This window comes from Tiliqua scincoides, chromosome 7 (genome assembly GCF_035046505.1).
Source record: "Tiliqua scincoides isolate rTilSci1 chromosome 7, rTilSci1.hap2, whole genome shotgun sequence".
NCBI classification, from domain to species: Eukaryota; Metazoa; Chordata; class Lepidosauria; order Squamata; family Scincidae; genus Tiliqua; species Tiliqua scincoides.
The window spans coordinates 51,918,577-51,938,828 of NC_089827.1; the positions used below are offsets into that span (position 1 = coordinate 51,918,577).

General features: G+C 45.5%; 1 protein-coding gene across 1 annotated transcript; it reads right to left on the reverse strand.

Moving 5' to 3' along the window:
* Positions 1-611: 611 nt before the first annotated feature.
* RTCB (RNA 2',3'-cyclic phosphate and 5'-OH ligase) lies at positions 612-15,237 on the reverse strand. Its single transcript, XM_066633659.1, has 12 exons — positions 15,013-15,237; positions 11,589-11,667; positions 10,701-10,768; positions 9,843-9,942; positions 8,066-8,222; positions 6,968-7,124; positions 6,139-6,298; positions 5,727-5,902; positions 3,759-3,947; positions 2,942-3,052; positions 2,065-2,184; positions 612-1,064 (listed from the first exon to the last, which is right to left on the reverse strand). The coding sequence occupies exons 1-12, from the start codon at positions 15,103-15,105 to the stop codon at positions 957-959; spliced, it is 1,518 nt and encodes a 505-aa protein (XP_066489756.1). The 5' UTR covers positions 15,106-15,237; the 3' UTR covers positions 612-956.
* Between the last annotated feature and the right edge of the window lie 5,015 nt (positions 15,238-20,252).

The window sequence follows — 20,252 nt, forward strand, 5'->3', positions numbered from 1 at the left end:
GAAAGTACTCCAGCATGTTTCAAGAGGCTCAATGTTTCTTAATGCTGTTTATGAATGGACTGTGATCAGAATGACTAGATGCAAACAGTAGGAGCCCTGTATCATTAACAGATGTTCAATTACAGCTATGCCCTCACTCTTTCTGCACAAAGATACAAAAGTGACAAATCTTTTGTGGGATTTGGTTGCCCTAATCACACAGGAAAGTTGGATTTACTTTAGAAGGACATCTATATGTTCTTAAACAAAAACAAGTGCAGAAAGACTCTGGGGTACCACATGGCATGAGGTGCACACAGAACCAGTGGTTTCTGGTATATCCAGGGACATATCATAGGGGAAAATAGCTATGCCCTCAGTCAATAGCATCCTAGTGAATGAAGAAGGCTGTGCTGATGGGTACAACTATCCAATCAGAAATTTTACAGTAGTATACTTGTGTCAGTTCACAAGTCACATAATAACTATTATAACAAGTAACCCACAGTGCAAAAAATGGCCTCTGTAGAAAGCAAAGTTCAGTAAATAGAAATATTTCAGGGGAGGGAAGGGGAGGTCTTTAAGAGAACTTCTCAAACTTAAGTCCAACAAACAAAACACAGGCCACTGGCTCAGGTATGAAGTATTTATTCAGCCTACATAAAGTTGGTCAGAATCTCCCCATCATCAGTGTGGAGAGCACAGCCATTCATTAAGGGCAAAAACATTCTGCCAGAATAATTGAGATTTCTGCTACAAGAAATCAAATCCGTTTCAGACATTACTCTGTGAAATAAAAAGGCAACATGAGGGTTATTGCCTTTTTCATAACAAAGAACATTTCGTAGACACGCCTTCCTTTTGGGATTTCTAATAACAAAGAGCCTGTCAGCCTGCATTCTCAATCCAGATGGAAATGTTTACCCCAAGCACTCTGGATAGGAAGAGGTCTTAGACAAGGGTAGTGAAAGACTTCTCTAGCCCTTGATAACGGCAATGGGTCTCAGTTTAATGGCTTTCTTGCTGATGCCAGCTGCATGGCAAGTGTTGACCACATCTGTTACATTCTTATAAGATTCAGGTGCCTAGGATAAAGGAGACGTGTTAGAGTTAACCGTATCCTGTGAGACTTCTAAAATATTATTTATAAAGATGCCTAATTTAATTTCTACCCCACTTCATTCAAAATTGTTCTAGGCAGCTTACCCTACACAAGGATCAAAACCAAAGTAAATATTTATAATACACAATGCTAGAACAGTTTTTTTTCCTACATTCAATTTAATTACAAAAAATGTAAGCAAAGTCATTCATGATACAAGGCCAACAAACTCAGATGAGCTCTCCAGTTGAGTTCTTATAGGAGTAATAATAACTTGCATTGCTTTCTGAGAGCCCAATCTTATCCAATTTACCAGTGCCAGTGCAGCCATGCCAATGGGCGTGCACTGCATCCTGTGGCGGGGAGGCAGTCCCAGAGGCCTCCTCACGGTATTGGAACATTTGTTCCCTTACAAATTGTGCTGCATTGTGGCTGCACTGGTGCTGGAAAACTGAATGGGACTGGGCCCTAAAAACCCAACTGGGGGCTGAGGGTTTCTTATGGTAAAAAATTCCTCAACGTAGAAACCACCCCTGAAAAAGTTCTTCTTCACCCTCCTATTGGACTCCGGCTGGTCATTAAAGAGATAGGGAACCACTGGAACCATCTTCTTAAAAAACAAGCAAAAAAAAAAAAAGACCCCAAACCCACAAACACTCCTAACAGTTTATTAACAGAAGTAATCCAAGAACAAGTGACCACAGTAAGTAAATCCATTCACCTGTTATCAAATGAGAACCACAATGGGTAAAAGAGAAGCTCCTACAATGACCCGAGAAACAGATTATCCCCAAATGAGATTGAAGGGAGGTGGAGGAGAGACGGGAAAAATTCTCTTTCAGGCTAAAGTGAATTGGAGCTCTTAGTTTGGCAGGTTCTGATAAAATGTTCTACCCATCCTTGATGGAGGCTAACAGTTGACTGCATGAGAAGTCATCCTTGACAGCAACCCTTCCTCAAAGGAAAGCTTTTAGACAACTTACCTCTTCCATGACCAGTTTAGGGGAAGCAACACGGATTGCAATCCCCATGTCTGCCAACTTGTCCAATACGTCCTGGAAATCCAAGTTGCGTCGAGACTTGGCGCGGGACAATGCACGGCCCTGAAGGACAATTTGTTGTGTCATTTGCTACCATAGTATTCACTGGAAGCAAATACTGACAACATGTGTAAAGAAAATGGAGCATTCCAGAGTCCCAAATAACCTGGCCATTTTCTTCTAACAAGTGAAACACCTTGGTGAAGGCTTGATGTCTTGTATACCTGAGTTACATAGCTGCCCTCACCTAAGCTTTCTGGACCCCTGCATGGCCCTCCCACATCATTTATACTGAGACCACAGCTGCCAGGGACTCTGGATCCTATTCCTCCCCCTCTCAGTGAGATCAACCCACACTTCAGGAAATGAATCGGTTACAAGCCTACAAACAATGAGAGGGGCCAATCAACCAACATTAAGGGTCCTGGTACTCTTCCCAACTCTGCAAATGCAGCTTGTCACATCACAGTATTGGAGCTCAAAAACCTGTACTTGTTAACATTTCATCATCTATAGACCTCTTAAAAGAGACTCAGCGTGTTCTGAAGGAACAGCCTACCTTCTCAATAAGACAAAACCGTTCATGCCCTGCACCATTACTATTCCCAGCTGGGGAAAGGCAACATTTAAAGCACTGAACACAAAATCAAGATACTTTACAAGGCATACATAGGTATGAAACAAGAAGCATTTACTACAGAGGTTCGTGCAAATGTTGTACACTACAGTCCTACTGGCATATCACTAAGCCTCAAACAATTCTGTAGCAAGGAGCATTAGGGTTAGTTTACAAAAGGACACAAGTGGCTTGGCTACTTACCGCTCCATGGCAGGTAGTTCCAAAGGTTTCAGTCATGCCTTGTTCTGTACCAGTAAGGACATAGCTACAAGTTCCCATTGTTCCACCAATCAGCACTGGCTGGCCAGTCAACTGCAGATATGAAAAACAGAAAGCTGCCAAAATTAAAACAAAACCTCAACTTCTAACAAATCAACAAGGTATTCATGAAGGAGTGTCAATTCTCAGTAATCCACTAATCCAAACATTAAGAAAAGTCCTGATGGATCAGGCCAGAGACCAATCTAGTCCAGCCTCCCATTTCCCACATTGGCCCACCAGCTGTGATGCCCAAAATCTGGGCAGAAAAGCATACTTCTCTCCTGCAGCTGGTAATTCTGGGGTAGACTGCTGCTAAACCTGGAGGTAGTGATTTGGCTATCATGACTGGTAGCCACTGATGGACCTGTCCTCTATGAAGTTTTCAGATAACCAGTTCTGTGACTATTACCGTGTCCTGGGGCAGCAAACTCCAGACTACTTAATTAGGTCAAATTTCCATCAGTGAATAAAGGAAGTCTTGGACAGATGGCATATAAAATTCCCGAGCAAAAAATGTGCCTGGAAGCTGCGACTCAGCACATAAATTGTAGGTGGCCGCTAAAAAACAGGATGAAGAGGACAGGGCAGCTCAAAGATTGTACAGGCACAAATGAGCAATAATAGTGTTAACAATGCCGCACAAACACTAGTCACCCCCACCCCAGTGCATGAACATAGCCTATTAGGTGAAGGAGCCTAGTACCAACACAAGGAGGTGACTATTTCATGTAAGAAAGATGATGCAGTGAACTCATACTTGATAATCAACAGCAATGAGAGGGTGGTGTGGAGGGAAAGCTCGAGTTGATCCTTTCCTGTGCACCAGCAGGGTTCGTTCTTTCCCATCCACCACGTGCTGCTCTACTTTGGCAATGTTGTGAGAGACATCGTAGATCACGTGCATATCCAGATCATCAGGGGTGGTGTTGAAGACTTTGGCAAAGGCCTAAGAGAAAGAACAGACATGGAAGGAGGTCCTCTGGAAAATACTGGAGGCCTGGTGCATCCCAGGTGGGGGAATATAACTGAGTAGTTTATGGAAACCGATACTTTGGTCACACAGGTTATATTTGTTACCTTTCTCCACCCAACAGGTTATGTTTAATATATCTTCAGGTTTCCTGTACCCCTAAAGGTGTGTTTTAAAGTTCTGACTTATTTAGCTGTTCATATAATTATCAAAACCAGGAAAAAAAAAACCCTCACCATTTATCCCATTCGTAAACTGATGAACTCACACTTTGACACAGAGGTTGTATGAATGGGCCCAGCATCTTTGCCGTCAGCCACTCCAGAGTCCACCTGCAACCTCTTCTCCTCTCTAACTCTGGAGAAGACAGCCTGGAATTACATCACTAATTGCTGCAGACTAGAAGCCTCACAGAGCAATGAAAAGGATGCTTCTGTGGGCTGACCTCTTTAGCATCAGCCAGCCCATGCATCCATCTACAGCTAAACTCCCACAAAAATCTCCATTGAAAATTTTGCATTTCTTAAATTTCTAGCTGCTCTGCTGCCCTGCCTGAAAAGCAGGGTATACATAACTAGGGGGTGGGCGTACCTAGCTCTGAACATTCCTCCAGGCTGCCCTTAAGCACCTCCTCTCCTTGAAGTCCTCACAGTACTCTCAGTTCATGAAATTCATTCACAGCATTCTCAATTCACAGCACTCTAAATTCACTTGGAGAGGCTGCTTTTGAAAATAGGTGCCAGTCCCTCAGAGGTGAGCCTTGGCTGTGAAACGATCCCTTAGAAGGAAGGAAGCCATTGAGCAGTGGGCACCAGATTGCCAGACTTGTTGACAGAAAGAACAACTGCAAGTTTAGTCAACAAGAAGGTGTATCACTTCTAAGCAAGTCACCAAAGAATTTGAGAGAAGACCATTATAACGAAGAGCCCAATCCTGAGGTCCGCGGCACGGCTCCGTGCCACGAACTTCAGTTGCAAATGTGCCATAAGGCACGTTTGTGGGGCTCACAGCTGGCACTGGGCTAGTGCGCGGTGGTTGCCTGGGTTCCACGGCTCGGTGGTCTCCTGGACCGCCAGGCTGCGGAGCGGGAGGCGGTTGCGTGGCTGGGTGTGTGGGGGAGGTGTTCCGGGGAGGGGGGAGTCATGCCAGGGGGTGGGCAGGAGGCGTGGCGGGGGAGGGAGAGAGGCGGATCCGCGGAGCTGAGCTCTGCAGGATCCAAAGCGCTTGTGCAGGGCTGCGTGCCCTACAAGAGTGCCTTTACTTTAGCACCTACCTTTTGGTCAACGCTAAAGTGAGTAGCCCCATTGCGGGGCTGCTTCCCTTACTTGGGGGAAGGGGACGAAATTCCCCTTCTGCAGAGGAGCCTCCTGCGGTAGCGCGGGAGGCGCAGGATCCGGCGGCAGCACTCCACGGAGCTGCCGGACCTGGGTGCTGCAGGCCAACACTCAATTTTTGTTCCATATGTAGAAAAAAAGCAACCACATTAATTCATAACACAAGCCAGGTAAGGTCTACTGAAGCCCACAGAACTGATGAGTGTTGGTTAAATTCAGTTTTAGAATAAACTAGCTGTATCTTTCTGAAAATGTGAAAGCAAAAGGATGAAACTGAATTTCTGTTAGCATTGGCTCGTCTCCTTTAAAACCAATGGTCTCTCTGAAGGTTCTCAGCAGAGGAAAACTCCAAGCTGAACCCCATTCTGATCAGTTATCAAGATTTAAACAAACCTCACCATTCAGCACAGTCTTCACCTACCTGTCTAGTGAGGAAAGTCATGGAGGAACGATTGACCCAGGCATAATTGCCAGCTGCAGCCATCCCCTTCAAGTAATCCTGCCCCTCTTGGGAAGCAATCCTGGCACAAGCCAGTTGGCGGTCATTCACAATGATCTTGTCCCGCTTCATAGCTTTCTCCATAGCCACCAGGGCATCTGAAAGAAAGAGGGCCAACCTTATCACAACCAGTGCAACCCTTGCAAAAGCTTGGCCAGCTGGATTAGCAGGCCCAGAAATTAAAGTTGCCTGCAGACGCCCCAAATGCCTTCCATGAAGTCTCTGTATTACTCCCCTTTTTCTGAAGTCAGAAATGAGTCTGCAGAATACTGTGAGAAGCACAGCAACCTATTAAAGTTTCCCTAATTTCCAAAGAGATGAGCCTCCATTATACCCGTAGCGACTTGGTGGCCCAGGCCTCTGCTGCCACTGTGGATCATCACACATATTTGGCCTTTGTGATCTATGCCCATCTTCTTGGCAGCATACTCATTATAAATGTCATCCACAACCTGGATCTCAGCGTAATGGTTTCCTGCACCCAACGTGCCCAGCTGTAAAACAAAACAGAAGGAGCTAGCGAACGGCGTGAACAAATGTTGGAAGGAAGGAAAATGGAGAAACTGCAGTTCCCATTAGAAAGGCTAGGCAAATAGTCACGTTCTTGTGATATTATAAACAAACTGCTCAGAGAAAGGATTCAATGTGAAGCTAAATGTCTATTTGAGCACTGGCTGAACTGAACCAAAAAGTTCTCATTCACCACTTAAAACGATAAGAAAATATTTATTGCATCAGATGTGCAGCACAGCGCAATTCATGTTTATTCAAAAGTAAGCCCCACTAAACACAGTGGAACTTTATTCCTTGGTAAGTGTATGTAGGGTTCAAGCCTAAATGTCCCTGTAGTCAAGCACTTTCAATTCCCAGCATAATCAGCCAAATGACCCTAGAAAGCTAACACACAGAGAGGGAGATAACTTTCCCCAGTATACTGCCTCTGTAGAGGTAGGTTCTGCTTGCAGCTAGTATTCTTCATTAAAGTCTCCGATCTTTTTAAAAACTTTCTAAGATGGTGCTTCCACCTTGAGGGGGAAGAAGCACTCAGGATTGGGGAGATCCAACCTGACCAAGAACAGGATCATTCAGTGCTGGTACTAGATACATCCACACTTCTGGTATCCACACTTCTGGTTGTTGTGTGACTTAAGAAAACTGGTTACCTGGGGCAAACCTCTTTTCTTAGCCCTGGCAGAGACTTTATTTGGATCGGCTTGAAGCATCCTTCCATATTCTTCACAATGCTCTTTATCCTCAGCCCAGGCATAGCCTTCTCGTAGGGACCAGTCTACCCCCATCTCCAGTGCCTCCTCCAAATCCCTGCAGGGGAAGAGAGCAAGAGAATTTTGTTAAAGAAATGACAGGCAAAATACAGGATGAAACATACCAATGGTTCACTGTTGCATCTCTCCACACTGCCACAGGGACACACACACTCACAAGAGAATTAAGTCTAATTCTGGACATAGTGGTGACTGTAGGTCTCTTCTCAGTTTATTTTCATACCAGCCTGTACACCTTTGTAGCTAGAGTCAGAATAGAGGCCAGTGTGTTCCAAGTATGTGTGCCTCTCTTCCCCCCCCCCCCACAAGGGTACTGGAGTCTTGACTTCTTCACTACAAGGGAAAGAGGAGCTCCGGGACCTCTTACCTCTACTGCCTATCAGAAATTAGGGTCAGGAATTCCTCTACTGGTCAGGAATTGTGGTAAAGCGAGGGTGTTATGAGAAATGTTATCAGATGTACTGTTGACTTTAGAAAAGACAGAAAGTAGCTGAAGCTATGAAAAACCTCAGTCTGCAAATGGTTAGATGCTTGTGGGAGACTAGGCTGGGCCACTCCTGGCCCCTAGGGAAAGCTTTACTTGTCCCAGTCAGGGTTTCCATCCCCTCCCAGTGGTTGCTCAGTAGCAAGTGGCAGCAGAGTTAGGCTGCAATCCTAACCACACTTTCCTGAAAGTAAGCCCCATTGAACTAAATAGGACTTACTTCTGAGTAGACCTGATTAAAATTGTGCCCCTAGCCTCAGAGCCCTCTTGGCGCAAGGGACAAATCTATGACAAATGCTAAACTGGACAGAATGCCAGGACTGTCCTGGGCAAACCTGGACATATGGTCACTCTAGTTATTAACAACTGTGCTATTAACAACGAAGTAGCTTTCTCCTTCCTCTCAGCTCCTTATCAACAAGGCCTCTTCAAAATGAAGCAGACCACCCTTTCTCAGTCTGGACACGCTGTGGGGAAAACAAAGCAATTCTTACTTGGCATTCATGGGGATGACCCCTTTAGATCCCACACCAACAGGAATATGGTCAAACATAGACTGGGCAAGTTGCTCCTTCACTGGCTGGACATCACACTCATCAAGGTTGGTACGCAGCAGCCGTACACCACAGTTGATGTCAAACCCGACACCACCTGTACAAATAGAACAAAACAACCCTTCAAAACTCAACTAAGAAGCAATTGCTAGTACTGTACTAAGACCAGATAGTCATCATGTAGACAAATCTGCTGTAAGAGCAGCTACTTTCATTTGTTTTCAGCAACCTGTCCTATACAGATGTGCCCCTGTATCCATGGGGGTTCCATTCTGAAATGCCCCTTCACCCTCCGGAGCCAAGGGGAGCTGTTCTCCCCTTGCCACTGGAGGGTATTCAGCCCAGCAGAAGACATGTGCATCCACCCTTGGCCTCTGCTGGGCTCAGAATGACTGAAAAAAAATGAAAAACGCTACTTCTGGCTTCTACTTGAAAACCTGAAGTGATGTTTTTAATGCCTTATAAGGCACTGGAAGGCCCGGGGAAACCCTGGAAGGGCCTGGGGGCCCCTCCCACGAATAAGTGAATCCGTGGAAACAGGGGGAACCCCCTATACTTTCCTAATGCTGACAAATAAAATTAGAGTTCCCTTAACTATCTTAGAGCCCAATCCTATGCATGTCTACTCAGAAGTAAGACCCATTAGAATCAATGGGGCTTACTCCCAGGAAAGTGTGGATAGGACTGGGCTGTTAAGTAGGAAGGACCAGCAACTATTCTGCAGTATTTCAGAAGGTACAGCTTACAAAAATATAGTGTTTCTTGGAACATGGCATCAAGAAGGCCAAAATAGTGACTAATATTGCAAACTTCATAAGGGTCGTTTCAAAACAACGCATATTACTATGAGTATGCATGCACAAACATATGTACATATCATGCCACAAGTGCACTTGTACAAATGTCATCTGTACAAGGTCTCCAGAGCTGAAAAAGTTTACTGCAGTATCTCTTACACTTCTCCTAAGAGTGTAGCAGGTATGAAATTGAGAAAGGCAAAGAAACTGCAGACCTTAGTTCACAGATGATTTAAAGAACACTTGATTCCATATGGACTACCCTGCTTTCAGACCAGCAAGGAAGCATTGTTTGAAGTCCCTGCAAAATAAGCTTGTTTGCCCTCACCACTGCTGTTGTTTCCAATAGCAGAAAGCATTTTAGAAAAGCATTTTTCAATTGGCTAATGGTCACATCTGTGCTTTTATTCTGCTTGTGTGTTTTAATTTTTGGTTGATTTTGTTTTTTTAATTGGATTATTAGCTCTACACTATGTCAAAATTTCAAGTAAATACATATAGTCAAATGTTGGACCCGTTTAAATAATAAACTAATAAAGAACTCAATAAAGGTGAATGGAAATGTGCTTTCAAAAGAAGGGGTTGTCATAACTCTTAATGCATAGTATCAACAAACCTGAAGAGGCATGGGAATATTGAGCAATAAGCTGATCTCCTTTTAGAAGCCTACACTTTGGCAAAAGCTAGCAGGATCTTGGATACAACTCAGTGCTCTACAGAGGACTGAATATGTTATTTAGGAACTATGGATTAACACACAATGCTGTGTGGATCACAGCAAGTATACCTGCATCTGCATAAATGGGATATTGGGAAGTGCATTTTGCCTTCCTATCTGGTTTTTATACACTCACAGGTTTGGAGAATGCTATGTAGTTCTCTCCCTGCATAGAAGATACCACATTGAAAATGTCCCATACCTGGTGATACCACTGCTTCTGGGTCATTCATATCAAAGGCAGCCATATTACCAATGGCAAACCCATAGCCAGAATGGACATCAGGAAGCCCTATAGATCTCTGAAAGAAAAAAAAAGCAAACAAAAAGGCAACTAGCCTCAACATGAGAATGATATAGGAATCTACAACACTGAGAGTCGATTTCCATAACTTTGCCACACACCAGTACAAAGCATGCACAAGCCCCAAATCTTTTGTTTCTAGCAGAGACATCTGCACATAAAGGACAGTTTGCAAATGTAAATAAAGCTGGCCCTCTGTAACCTGGACCCCACCCTTCCATATATACCAAAACCCAAGTATGGGGGCCGTTAGAGGACCTAGAGATATGGACAGTAAGTGCCTTCTGGTCATGTCCGGCAGGCTTTAAAAAGGCACTTCCAGTTTTTCAGCTGAAACCAGAAGAACCTTTAAAAGTCTTCAAGGAGGCCTTTTGAGACTCTTCCGGTTGCATGCAGGAGGTACAGTGAGGCCCTCCTGATGTGGGTCAGGGACTGCATTGACTCAAATCCATGGGTCCCCAACCTGTGGATAAGGAGGGCCCACTGTATTAGTAAGAACAAATTGCAGACAGGTTTATTTCAAAAATAAGAACTGAGGTAAGCTGGTTGCTGTTTTGCCCTTCATTACTCGAGATTAACCATGATGATGGCTCAGTGTTATGGCAACATCTTAGAACAAGGGAATTGTTATTCTTGCCTCTGATACCCCACCACAAGCTGGGATTCAAGTATGCAAACTCCTACACAGCTTCTGTTCTTTCTATGCAGCTCCTGTTCTGAAAGATAAAGGGATAAATCTTCAAAGGAGTCACTCACATGAACAATGCCAGGCAGTGCAGCTACATTTCCAATTTGCTTCATGGCTGGCAAGAAGCCTCCAGCACCTGAAAAAGAAGAACGATTAAAGCAAAATGCATGCCCTTTTCTACACAATTGTGATTGATCGCAACATCCCACAATAACTGCATTTACCTTCTGGAAGTCTACTACATCTGTATGATACTCACAGCTTCAGTGTGAAAGACAAGACAACCTAGCTTAGATACTAAATTACATATGATTAAGAAAACTGATACTAAAAATCAAGATACTAAATTACATTCAACCAAGAAAACTGATACTATAGATCAATGAGTTAAGGGATTTATGGCTTCTTTTTAATATGTTTAACCACCCTTTAAGAACATCACAAAAATTGCTAATAAAAATAAGCAAGCAGAATTTTAAGCAGTATAGCAAATCATTTTCATGTTCCACTTCTTAAACAAAATTTTGACAAATGGCATATTGATATACATGATGTAAACATGACATATGTTTACATTTAGCCCCTTAACTAGCTTGCATAATTGAAGATTCGCCTTATGATGCCTGATCATGAAAACAGTTGTAAATATTAATTGTATTGATTGAATATATGCCAAGTCTGGATTCATCTAAAGAAAGGAGAGTTAGGTGCAATCCTAACCAACTTTCCAGCACTGGCATAGCTGTACCAGTGGGGCATGTACTGCATCTTGCAGTTGGGGGGCAGTTACGGAGGCCTCCTCAAGGTATGGCAATGTTTGTCCCCTTACCGTCAAGCAGTATTGTCCTTATGTCAGTGCGGGAAAATGGGTTAGAATTGTGCCCTTAATCTGGGAACCAGAGTAAGATTCCAATGGAACAGAAATTCAGTGGGGGATTGGATGATAACACACATACCTCCACCTCGGCAGGCATTCCTTAATTCTTCAAACATTAACTTTTCTAAAGGGTCATTCACATAGAACACACCTTCCACCTAGAGACAAAAGAATAAGAAAAAGAATAAGGTTTTAAAAAAGAGTTTTTAAAACTCACCTTTCTAAGCATTTTGCAGGGGCCATAATTGCAAGTTAGTGACCAATGCACTTCATATTTAGAGTTGGGGCTGCTGTTCTTTTAAAAAGAATTTCTGCTTTACTGAATTAATAAAGAACACCTATAACTTGCAACCAAGAATATGACAGAATAAGAGCTTAGATCAGGGGTCTCCAAACTTTTTGGCCAGAGGGCCGCATCAAAAATCTGGTGTGGTGTGGAGGGCCAAAAAAAATTTAAATATAAAATTTAAATAAATAAATTAGAGATGGAACTTAGATGAGTGAATAAATGAATGAATGGGCTCATTCATTCAACCTCCCTGGCCCTCAGAACACCCTCCAGACAGAGCACAGTTCTGGTCATGTTCAGCTGAGTGGGCCACAGGCTTTCAGAGGACAGAGGTTGGCTGTGGGTCAGAAAAAGGTTTGCTGCGGGCCGCATCTGGCCCCGGGCCGGGGTTTAGAGACCCCTGGCTTAGATGAACTAATTTTCATAAACCGCCTTACTGTATTTTTCCCAATACTGCATTGCATATAACCCAAATGTAGACAGAATCCACTAGACCAGTGGTTCCCAAAGTTTACTCGTGGCTCCCTTGACCTATTGGGCCATTGGCTACCGCTTCTCATTAGGACAGTGGTTTTCAGACTCTCATGGAGAGTTTGAGCCACTGTAAGTGCTTGCAGGGGTGGGGGGGAGGCAGCGCGGCGGGTGGAAGGCAGCGGCGCAGCTCAGGGGGCTGCAGGGGCTTGGGTGCACTTACCCAAAGAGGGTAAGCCTCCTTGGGTGCGGGGAGCCTGGTGCAACTTTTGACAGGGTTCCCCGCAGCAGCGAAAGTAAAAGCGGAGCAATCGCGCCCCACCTTTGCTAAAGCGGAAGTGGAGCGCGTTCGCTCCGCTTTCACTGCTGCAGGAAGCCCTGCCAAAGGTCGCACCAGGCTCCACGCACCCTGGGGAGGCTGCAGGAGGCTTGGGTAAGTGCACCCCAGCCCCTGCAGCCCCCTAAGTGGCGCGATCCTGGGGATCGTGCTGCTGCATCCTCCCTGCCTCCAGACTGCCCCCGCCCCTTAAGGGGGCAGAGGCCAGGACCCACAGGTTAGGGCGTTATGATGCCCCCAGTTTGAAAAGCCCTGCTACAATGCTATACACTGTATAGGGTGACAGGTTTTTCCACAGCTCCCCTGGCCAATTTCTGCGGCTCCCCAGGGAGAGAGCACAGTTATGCATATTTTGTAAGTAGAAGGCTTTCAGATCAGTCCTGAAATATCCAGGTAAGGCCAAAAAGAGGCCTCTGCCTGAAATTCCAGAGATCTGCTCCTAACCAGCATGGAGCTAGATGGACAAATGGCCCAACTCAATAAAAGGCAACTTCCATTTTGGTCCTATACAACACAGGTGCATAAGGATCATGCCTTGGAGGGGGGGGAATCCAATTCTTTTTCCAGTTGATCGAGCAACCCAATCAGTCCTTTATGAGAAGGACTTTTCTTCTTCATGAGATGGTCTTTTACCAGGACATGTCTTCTTTTTTAGCCTCGTGTCCTGGAAAAGAATTTAAATGTCCCCCTTTTCCCTGGCAGCTGGTTTCCCTGGTGAGCTGGCAGTGCACAGCCTTCCTGTTATTAATAAATTATATGTAAAATAGTCTCAAATTTAATAATAATATAGTGTTTAAATTAACCACATAAAATCAATACATGATAGCTTTTATTTTGTCATGTCCTACATTCTCATTGGATATTCCACATTTTGGAGTGCCTGGTCCTCTTTTGTGGTTATGATATCTGGTTACCCTGCTTGGGCTTAAGCCTGTCGGCCACCATCGCATCCTTAAGAACATAAATAGAGCCCTACTAGATCAGGCCGAACGCCCATCTAGCCCAGCTTCCTGTATCTCACAGCTGCCCCTCAGATGCTTCAGGGAGTACCCAAGACAAGAGACCTGCATCCTGGTCAGTGGTGTCACTAGGATTCGCGTCACCTGGTGCGGGAGGCCTGCGCAGCACCCCATGCAGTGGGCGGGGCAACACCCCAGGTGGTGGGCGTGGTGATGTACCATTGCCCCAGCCCCACTGGTTTTTTGGCAGTACCTTTTGATAGAACACAGATAATTCAATGTGGTTTGTTTCACTGCATTCTGCATGAAATTACGCATTGATTGATATATAACATGATGGGATTATTCCTCCAAATTCTGATTTTAGTGATTTTGGAAACTTGTGGAGTCTCACACACACCCGTGTCAACTTGCTAACACCTTATTGCAGCAGTTCTCGTACTTTTAGCACTGGGACCCACTCCTCAGGTCCTCCTCCTCAGGTGTTTTTGGGGCTGCATTCATTGGATCAGGACCATTCTGACCTTGGAGTCCTCTCAGCCTGCACTTTCCGACGGACTATGGCAAGTACTCGCAAGTAAACGCGCAATACGGCTCACTTTCACTTTCCATAGAGCTCCGTGCATTTTTCCCTTCCGGTTTTTTGGCCATAACTTTTGAACGAAAGGTGCTATCTCAATGGGGTTTTTTGCATTGTGTTCTGCTGGTCATTCCGCATCCAACGGTGTATGGCATGACATGGTAGCTCATAAAGGCACGATTTTAGCGCATCACCCCCGGGTGTGTCACCTGGTGCGGCCCGCACCCCCCTAGCGACGCCACTGATCCTGGTGCCCTCCCTTCCATCTGGCATTTGGAGGCAGCCTACTTCTAAAACGCAAGAGGCTGCACATGCCCATCATGGATTATAACCTGTGATGCACTTTTCTTCCAGAAATCTGTCCAATCTCCTTTTAAAGGCATCCAGGTCAGGGGCCACCACCACATCCTGTGGCAAAGAGTTCCACATACTCATTACAGGATAAAGAAATACTTCTGTCCTAATTCTCTCAACACTCAAGTTCAGTGGCCATCCCCTGGTTCTGGTGTTGTGTGAGAGAGATAAGGACATCCCAATATCCACTGTACCTACCACCATATTATGTGGCAAGGAGTTCCACAGACACTGCCCCCTGGTTCTTGTGTTCTGTGAGAGGGATAAGGACATCCCAATATCCACTGTATCTACCATCATATCCTGTGGCAGGGAGTTCCACAGACACTGCCCCCTGGTTCTGGTGTTGTGTGAGAGGGATAAGGACATCCCAATATCCACTGTACCTACCACCATATCCTGTGGCAGGGAGTTCCGCAGACACTGTCCCCTGGCTCTGGCGTTGTGGGAGGGGAAGGGGCCCCCTTCAGCGGGTGAGGGACCGGCACTCTGCACATGCCCAGGGGCACTCACCTGCATGTTGGGCACGAAGCCCTTCTTGATCCTCCAACAGTTCTTGTCCAGCTTGTCCAGGAACTGCAGCTCATCGTTGTAGCTGCGGCTCATGTTGCCGGCGGGGATGGCGAGCCCAGCCCGCCCCACCGCCTCTCCCGGGCTCCCAACACCCGGCCGCGGAGCAGCGGGGCCTCTCCAATGCCAGGTGGCGGCCGGGAAGCTCTCTCACTCCGAAAAGACCAGCGAGAGGGCAGTCCTAGACGGACCCAAAGGGTTTGTACGGCAGCCGCCGAAGCTCAAACTTCATCGGCTCGAGCCCCGTACGACTGTCCTCGCGCGCCACCTAGTGGCTGAACAAAGCGACGAGCTCGTGATGAGCCATGTACGACTGTTCTCGCGCGCCACCTAGCGCCCGAATGAAGCAATGACCTGAAGAAAGCTGGTGCGGAGCCAGCAGGATTTGAAAGCTTGCTGTGGGTGAGCTTTCTTTTGGCCACGTTTTCTCAGCTGCTTTTATTGACCTTATGAGATGGTGCTGCTTTTTCTTGCTTTTCATTGCCATGTTATGGCTGTAAATTACCTTGGCTGCTCCACTGCGGGGAGAAAGGCAGGCCAGAAGCTGAATGATTGAATGAATTTCAAAAACCTGCAAGCTTCTATCAATCAATCAAATTCCGTAAATGTTCAATTAAAACAGATTGAAAAACTCTGAAAAACCTGCAAGCATTCATATACATTATCAATCAGTGAAACAATTAATTAATTAATTAAATTCTGTACATGTTCAATTAAAGAAAATTAAGAAACTGAAAAACCTGCAAGCATTCATTTATCGTTAATTAATTAATGATCAATGAATGCTTGCAAGTGTTTCAAAGTTCTTCAGTTTCCTTTAATTGAACATTTACAGAAGGAAAACAAAATAGCCAAGCAGATATCACGGTAAGAGCATCTCTGAAGGCAAGAAAGAGGAACGTGAAGTAGAATTAGTATGATGCATACGCGCAACCCGTTCTCCTCTCTAGTGAGATTGGATTTGGTGAATTCACTAGGGGCAGGACTATTAATTTGTCGCAGAGACGTTGTAAGACACTGTGAGCCCCTGAGATAAACTGGGAGATCCACTGAGCCAGGATGGTGTAGTGGTTCTGGCGTTAGAGTTAGTTCAAATCGTGAATCTTCTTGGGTGATCTTGGGCCAGTCACTATCAACCTCACCTACCTCACAGGGTTGTTGTGAGAAGGAATGAAGGAACCATGTATACCACACTGAGCTTCTTGGAGGATGGCTGGTATAAAAATGTGAAAAATAAATGAATAAAATTGTATTACTGATGGATTTTAATTATTCATTTTCCTAGCTGATCTTGGTTGAAAAGAGTGGATGGGTCATGGATAAACCGGTAGTAACTAAGAACAAGGCTGGCCCATTCTTGAGACCAACTGAACCAGCTGCCTCAGGTAGCAGACTGGCATGGGACACCCACTTCTATCCACCAGCTGGCCTCCACACACCGCTTCCTGCACTGGAAAAAGAAGAGGTGGATAAAATGGAACTGTGGAGAACCAGAAAGTAGTGGACTAGAGTGTTAGAGGAGCAGAAGCTGAAGCATCACTGGGTAATGGGTGCAGCATCTGGTATACCATCTCAAGTGGCAGAAGATCTTTGGCTGGCTCTGACAAAGAACAACAAAGCTTTTCATTATTCGGCATGTCTACTCAGAAGCAAGTCCCACTGTGTTCAATAGAACACAGGAAAGTGTGTACAGGATTGTAGCCTTAATTAACAAAAACAAAAACATGTCCAATCCATTAGCATCACTTTTTCAATTGATCAAAAGGTTTTAATCAATCTGTTTTATCAGCTCAGCACTGTAGATATTGTCTTCCTCCTGAAGCAGATGGGTTTGCTCTGGGTCCTTCAGCTGAATGCTGATTTCTATTGTCATTCAGATCTGTAGCCAAAATATTGGGCAGAAAGTTCTGCCTAAGGCCGGCAGTTGTTTTCCAGAGTCCTCAGGCCTCTTGGTCTAATTGTTGCGGGTAGCAGGATGAGAAGAACTGACCAGTGATGGATAGAGAGGATTTGGGTGTGCACACTGACAGACCAATCCTAATGCTGGGCAGCACTGGTGGCCCACACACTGCCCCAACAATGTCACAAACATGCCATTAGGCACTTTGCAGCAGCCAAGAGGGGAAAGGAGCCGGCAAGGAGGCCAGCACCAGTTGGCGCTGAGTCTCTGCACCAGTTGGGGGCCTGCTGGGACCTGGGAGTTGTAAGTTACTTGCTGAGTAGCAAAGAGGAGTTCCTGGGCAGGTGGGCAGGCGGGGGAGGACAAGTGGGGCAGTTTAGGTCCAGGAGGTGGGAAGAGACAGCAATTTGGATGGTGCTCTTGCTTATTTCAGCAACGATTTGTATTGCTTCATCAATGAAATCAATATCAGCTCCACTTATGCGTGATTGGACTAGTCAGATTTGAGTTAGTGCATGCTTTACAAAACACACCGTAGAGGAGATGGACAAAGAAGATCACAAACAAATTAACTGAAAAGCGAGTTTTATTTATGTTCTTCTGGAATACCAATTTTTAAAGATAACATTGAACTGTATGGTTTATTCTCATTATGTAGTATTTTTGATGTCTTGTAACAATTATATTAATTTTTTAAAAAGAGCAAGAGAAGATGCAGTGTAAGCAGGCTTTAACATTTCCCCATGAATCTATTATACTGTAAAAGCGGGTCTGGGAGCTAGACCATGTGACCTAACATTGCAGGCTGTTAGAAGCAATACTGAATCACACACTTATTACCGTATTTTTCGCTCCATAAGACACACCTGACCATAAGACGCACCTAGTTTTTAGAGGAGGAAAACAAGGAAAAAAATATTCTGAACCAAATAGTGTAATAAAATATTTAATAAACTATAACAGAATAACATTTGAACCATGTAAACAGCAGTCAACAGTGGCATTAAGAACCATTATCACTGTCATTAACAAATGGAGAGACTTAAAGGTTTGAGTACTCTAGTTTTCTGGAAACCCCAAGAACTCATCATCGCTAGAGAGTCAGAATTTATGAAGCTCACAAAAGCAGGTGCACACAAATAGGGGATCACATTATCTTTCAGCTACAATGATGTTCTGCCAAATCCCAATCCACTGGGCCTTGTACCCGCTTAAGGCTGATCAGTCCCCCTTGTGCAACTCACCAGTGCAGCAAGCAAAAGTGAGTCCAGTTCCAGTCCACAGATGCCAAGTAAATCAGTCCCATCAATCAGAGTTGCCAAATCAGAGTCCAGAACCAATAAGCCAAATTACAGTCCAAGGTCAGTCAAATCCATCAGGGTATCCAAGTCTAGTCACAATCCACAGTCAGATTCCAAATTCAATAAACCCAGTCAGTCTCCTCCCCTACCTCCAACCTGCACTCCTTCAAAACCCACAAACCCTTTCTGCCTCTGGTACTCCTTATATCCCAGAGGGCCCTATTGCCTTCCAGTGGCTGCAGCTATGCAGCACACTCTGCTGGATGCCCAGGCCTTACCCTTAAAGGGGCCACTGCTGACACCACATCTACCTCCTCGCCAGTTCTTCCGTGATTCCAATACAAATGAACAAGTGGAAAGTCCAACCACAACTTGAATTCTCAAGACACAACAAACCTCTGGATTTATGGTGAGAACCGACCCTTACCTGGGGCTTGTGCAATAAGCAAACACTGGCATTCTGACCAAGGAGACAGTTTTTTCTTTGTGATGGGGGGGGGTTACATTCAGATGCTGGATGAGGTGAGTGAAAGCGCCCCTCCCCTGCTGTGTGAGTGTGTGGGGGGGGCAGAGCATCTGTGTGTGTAAGAGAAGGGGGCAGCCTGTGTGTGTGAGAGAGGGGGGAAAGTGTGTGTGTTGCAGAGAAGTTGTGATGCTCCAGGCTTGGGGTGGGGGGAAAGAGAGGCTGTGATGCTCCAGGCTTGGGGGGGGAGAGAGGCTTTCCTGGGAGTAAGCCCCCCTGACTCTAATGGGACTTACTTCAGAGTAGGCATGCACAGGATTGGGCAGTGAGACTGCCAGCCCACCTACGCTTTCCTGGGAGTGAGCCCCAGTGACTCTGAGACTTACTTCTGAGTAGCCTCTGACTGGGAAGCAGAGCAGAGCGAGCAGGCGGGGCCAGGGCTGGGGCGGAGTTTTTTTTGTTTTTTTGTTTGCAGTATTCGCTCCATAAGACTTTTTTTGGGGGGAAAAAGTGCATCTTATGGAGCGAAAAATGCGGTACTTTAAATGTTGCTCTTAGGTCTTACTTCAGTGCCTGCTAGAAACATGGATATATGAGATATGCTTTGGTATCATGATCTTGCAGTCCCTCAGCTCCCCAAAAGACTAGGAATGTAGAGTTACAGCATTCCAAGCCTCATTCTATTTGGTAGAATGAGTGAGCTTCCCTGCAGCCCTGTTCCTGATTTTATATGGGAGTTAATCAGAATCATCTGTGATGCGCAGTCAGTGATGTTCTGTTCCAAGCCTGGGGTTGCTTCTCTCTCCCAGCACCATCATCAAAAGCAGAGCATCCCGCTGCACCACCTGAGTCCACCACCCAGTGCCACTTCTGCTCACACCACCTCCATGCACCCTTCCAATGGAGGGCAGGTTGGTGAACAAGTGGAGTTCTTATGAAGATTGGTGCATGAAGCCTCCTTGGTTTGTGCCTCTTCTGCTTGAAATGAACAGAAGAGGGGTGGAATGGGGAGGTTGCAGGCAGTGACCTTTGTAAGTGCAGGGAAGGGGCAAGCAGTCTTCAAATCACCCCCCCCCCCACTTCTTTCTGCAGCAGCCTTGGAGGAAGAAGGAGGCTGCTGCTGTTGTGATCCTCTTCCAACTTGCTCCCAGCAAGTTGACAGAGGATCAGATTGCCCAGGAGAGTGGCAGGTTGGAGAGGGCAGCGGACAGAGGGGCTGGGGGCTCATCTGTGTGCTGCCTCTCTAAGACTGCTGCTCTATATGAACACTTCATGTGGCCTCATGGCTGGGCCACCTCAACCATAATTATTCCCAAGTGATCTGCATCAAACTTCTAAACAACTGGTTGACCCAATGAAAGTTACCACTTCACTTATTCTATATTCTTTGAAAGCTGCTTTGGCACAAGTTCTAAATCATTCATTCCTGGGGCATCTAGAAATCTGTGGCTCCAGGAACAGTCTTGGAGTTACATACATCCTTTGAGAAGGAAAAGGGTTTCTTCTTCAGAATGGAATT

What these genes read in the sequence shown, in the direction of transcription:
- RTCB (XM_066633659.1), bottom strand. Translation starts at nt 15,105, where the DNA reads ATGAGCCGCAGCTACAACGATGAGCTGCAGTTCCTGGACAAGCTGGAC. An exon ending in GCTTCGTGCCCAACATGCAG is followed by an intron (nt 11,668 to 15,012) that starts GTGAGTGCCCCT and finishes TTTTGTCTCTAG; the next exon opens with GTGGAAGGTGTGTTCTATGT. An exon ending in AGAAAAGAGGTTTGCCCCAG is followed by an intron (nt 6,299 to 6,967) that starts GTAACCAGTTTT and finishes TTTGTTTTACAG; the next exon opens with CTGGGCACGTTGGGTGCAGG.